General features: G+C 62.1%; 1 protein-coding gene across 1 annotated transcript; it reads left to right on the plus strand.

Annotated features, from left to right (window-relative positions):
* Positions 1 to 987: 987 nt before the first annotated feature.
* On the plus strand, positions 988 to 3,543 carry EFNA4 (ephrin-A4). Its single transcript, XM_015571682.1, is given in 5 exon segments — positions 988 to 1,038; positions 1,456 to 1,948; positions 2,362 to 2,430; positions 2,832 to 2,973; positions 2,976 to 3,543. Coding segments are annotated over 5 exon segments (867 nt in total). The 3' UTR covers positions 3,088 to 3,543.
* Positions 3,544 to 4,331: the final 788 nt, after the last annotated feature.

Raw genomic sequence — 4,331 nt, forward strand, 5'->3', positions numbered from 1 at the left:
GAGAACCCCAGCCCCAATAACGGTGGGGAGGCTCCTGGAGCTGGGCTGAGGGGCCTTGGCGGGTTCTCCGGGCCCCGCCCCCTCGCTGCTCTTCTGGGGACTCCCCGGCGCCCCTCCAGCCTGGAAGGGGGCTTTCCTTCCTCTGGAGAGAGAGTGTGAGTTACTCTCCTGCTCGCTGGGCCTGCCCTCCGACGCTCTCTCTGATTCCTGATCTCTCCTGTGGCATCTCTGCTTTCATCTCGGTCCGTATCCCTCCTAGTTCCCTCCAGTCTCGGCCCTGCCCTTCTAGCCGAATCGCCTTTGGGTGAATCACCTTCGGGTGAATCCCTGTGTCCATGCCCCTCCCCAGTTCGCCCTGCCTCTCTCCGCTCTCTCCATCTGCTTGAGACAAATTGTGACTCTGTATCCATTCGCTCACTCACATTTACTAGGAGCCTACTGTGTGCGGGGACCTGGGCTCGGGGGCCAGGGATTAGAAAGATGAGAAGAGGAGACTGTGTCCTCCCAGAGCCCAAAGACCCCCTGGGGAGGGCAGGCGCCAGGACAGGTCATTCTAATGCCAATAGCATATGATAAGCGCTATTGTTGTCTTCCAACTCGGAATTCCTCTCTCTGGTTCCAGACCAGTGCCTCTGAGTCACTTAGAGGACTTGTTAAAAATCCAGGGTCCTAGCCCCCAACGCTGAGGTTTCTGGCTCCTTCACTCAATTCACAAATTATCTATGGAGCGCAGGCCTTGTGCAGGACACTTCTCCAGGCACTCAGGACCCGGTGACAGGAAACATACACCGGCCTGACGTGTGCTCCGGTGGGTCTGTGCTGAGCCCAGGAACCTGCGTTTCTAGTCAGAACTCCTGGTCCTGGTGGTCCTTGGACCACCCACTGAGGGGCAGCTGGAGGCCTTTCCTACACCAGGCTGGGTTGTGTGTCAGTGTGGTCGGGAGGGGGCGTGGTTCGTGCTGTAGTGGATGCTGGGGGGGGGCGGGTATGTCCCAGTCCTTCCCACCGGCACTGGCTCCCCCAGGCAGCTCCCCAGAGGTGGGGAAGGGAGTCCTGAGGAGGCTGAAGATTGGGTGCTGTGTGCAGGGGGCTCCCCTCCATGTCTGGAACCTGGAAAAAAAGAAAAGAGGGAGGCACCCACCACCCACTCCGCCAATGGCATTCTTCTCGGCATTGGACTGAGAGCTCAAGGACAGTCTCCCTCGCTGCGCATCTTTTAAAGGGGATACTGCTCCCAGTCTCCCTCCCCGTGGCTGCCCGGTGGCCCCCATCTCTACCCCTTGCCTCTGTCCCAGCTCCTTCGCAGCAGCCGTCCAGCTAACAGTTATGAGGCACAGGTGCTGGGCCGGGCCCTGGCCGGGCACCGGGCTGGAGAGATGGTGGCAGCTCCAACACCAAGGGCAGGGTGTGGCGAGAGGCCTTCTCACGCTGGAGCGATGGTCCTGAGCCCTGCAGTCCTTAACCTCTGCACCTGGGCACCTGTCGCTCATCTACTGCTCGCACTCTCTTTGTCCCTCGGAAGTTGTCAGTCTGGAGAACTCCGGCCTCTCCAGACGGCAGGGCAGAGGCTGGCAGAAACCCTTGGGAAGGGTGTCCCTGACCCTTGAGCCCCACCGTGACCCCCTCAGCCCACGCCTACCTTGTGTCTGCAGGCTGCTTCGAGGAGACGCTGTGGTGGAGCTGGGCCTCAACGACTACCTGGACATCTTCTGCCCGCACTATGAGGGCCCGGGGCCCCCCGAGGGCCCTGAGACGTTTGCTTTGTACATGGTGGACTGGTCGGGCTATGAGGCCTGCCAGGCACAAGGGCCAGGCGCCTTCAAGCGCTGGGAGTGCTCCCTCCCCTTCGCTCCCTTTGGCCCTGTTAAGTTCTCGGAGAAGATTCAGCGCTTCACACCCTTCTCCCTCGGCTTCGAATTTTTGCCTGGAGAGACCTACTACTACATCTGTGAGTGAGGAAGGGCACGCTGGCGCCTCTTGGGGGAGGGTGGAAGGGGTCCCTGACTGCCACCAGTCAAGGCAGAGCCTAAGGCGTGGAGAAGGGATGGGCCTAGGAATGAAGACCAGACCTGGGACCGGGGAGGCAGGAGGGGCTGTGGTCAGAGAGGGGGGCTGGAGGGGCCCTGAGTCCAGGACTGAGGGGGCACCTAGAGTGAGTCTATAGAGAGGAGGAGGGGGGGCGAGGGGGGAGAGCTAGGAAAGGGGCTGAGGGGACGAGCAGCAGCCATGATGAATGGGTGGCACCTGGATGGGGCCCAAAGAGAAGGGAAAGTTTTCCAGGAACTGCAGAGAGGAGAACTTGGGAGGATCTGAAAGGGTCTGCAAACCAGCCTGTGCTAACTTTTTCCTCCCACCAACCAGCGGTGCCGACGCCCGGGAGTTCTGGCCAGTGTTTGAGGCTCCAGGTGTCTGTCTGCTGCAAGGAGAGCAGTAAGTGGGTTGGGGCACGGGGAGCAGCCCTCTGGCGGGGGCCCTTCTTGGGAAGGAGGGAAGGCCTGGGAGACGAAGAGGGGTTCAGGGATGGCTGTAAGCTCTGGCCCCTCTCCCCTGTGCAGCCTGTGGGAGCTCCCACCACAGTCTGTGTGCTGGGCCAGCAGAAATCACATCTCTGGGGGCCAGGCCTTCGAAAGCTTTAGCTGAGCTGGTGGTCTCCACTGGCAATTTGGGGGAGACTCGGAAGCTGGGTTTAGGAGAGGGCAAGGTGGTCGGTTATGGGGAGGGAGTGGCTGATTTGAAAGGCCCTGGAGAACAGGATGGGAGTGAACAGCTAACGGGGAGAGTGAAAGGCTGCTGGAATGGAGGACACATCGGTGCTACCCTCCCCCTCACAGAGCCTGAGTCAGCTCATCCTGTTGGGAGCCCTGGAGAGAGTGGCACGTCGGGGTGGCAAGGCGGGGGCACCCCCAGCCCCCTCTGTCTCTTGCCGCTGCTGCTGCTCCCAATCCTTCGTCTCCTGCGAGTTCTCTGAGCCGAGTGGACCTTTCCTGACACCCCAGGAGCCAGAGCCCCCCCCAAGACGCCCTGGAGCAGGAGCCCCTGCCGCCTGAGCTAGGAGTGCCACGCCCGACAGACAAGGTGGAGGCGTGAGGAGGGAAGCCAGAGGGTCCGAGGTGACCCCTGCGGTGCTGGCCCCCTCGTCCCAGGCTGAAGAGGAGCCACGGGGGAGCTGCCGGCCGCCTTGGGCATCTGGAACCAAGGCCAGCTAAGCCCAGGTCTCCTCAGCTGCTCTGAGGGCCTTTCCATCTCCCAGGAAGACTGGAATTTGGTGGGATTGAAGCCTTGGGCCTGCTGGGGGCCAAGACGAAGAGCTGGGGCAGGTGGACTGAAGGACCAGGGCAAGGAAGCCGCCCAGACCTGCCATCTGTGCCCAGTGCCCTGTGGACCCTGCCCGAGGGCAGCGCCTTTCCCTTCCAGGGGGCCACTCACTTGTCTTCCGTGAAGACAGACTTGCCACGAGGCTGAATTTCATACCAGTTTGTATTTTTATAAGTTTCTGGACCAAACCCTCAATAAACCACCCATCTTTTTTGTTGCTCTCCTCAACCTTCTGCCCCCTGGCCCCTTCCTTGACACCAGGACTCCCTGCGGCCCCTGCTCTCAGCGTGGCTTGGCCTGACCTCCCTGCCAGCTGTGCCCAGGCCATCCATGCCAGGCCTCGGTGGGCACCCCTCTGGGCAGTGTGCAGTGGGCGCCAGCAGCAGCTGTGGAGCTTGGCACCCTCGCCCACCCCCCTGAGCCGGCTTCCTGTGCTGAGGAGAGGGTGGATGCTACCGACGGCCCACCCACTTGGGGCACTGCCCAAACTGCGGCACCAGGCCGTGCCACAGGAAGAGGCACCGTGGGTTTCAGCGCTTGGGTCCCTGAGAGCTGAGCGTCTCTCTCCCTCCCAAGGGCAGCCTGGGCGGTGCCTGGCCTAGAACTGGGAAGGTGGGGTCGGATCAAAGCCTCCATCCCCAGCGGCCTCTTTGTTCTTCGCTTTTATAAGGAGGGAGGGGGTGGGCCAAGGAGGGAGGGCCCCCTCTGCTCTCAGCCCCACACTCTCCTGCCTCTGCAGACAAGGCTGTGATCCCCCCAAACCCATCCGGGGTGCTCTTTCTGAATGATGCCCTGGGTGGCGCCAGGGGAAAGGACCCCCACCCCCTCAAGCTGTGTTCTACCGCCCCCTGCCCCACAGCCTCCCCGCCCGCCTGGCACTGAGCCGGATCGATAGGTGGATGTTGTGCTCATTAGCTCCGCGGCTGCGGCAGCGAGAGGCAGAGTGTGAACACCCGCGTGGGGTGGGGTGGGGTGGGGATGCTGGAGGGCCAGAGACGGACAGATTGAAATGCTGG

This window comes from Myotis davidii, unplaced genomic scaffold, assembly GCF_000327345.1.
Source record: "Myotis davidii unplaced genomic scaffold, ASM32734v1 scaffold208, whole genome shotgun sequence".
Taxonomy (NCBI): Eukaryota; Metazoa; Chordata; class Mammalia; order Chiroptera; family Vespertilionidae; genus Myotis; species Myotis davidii.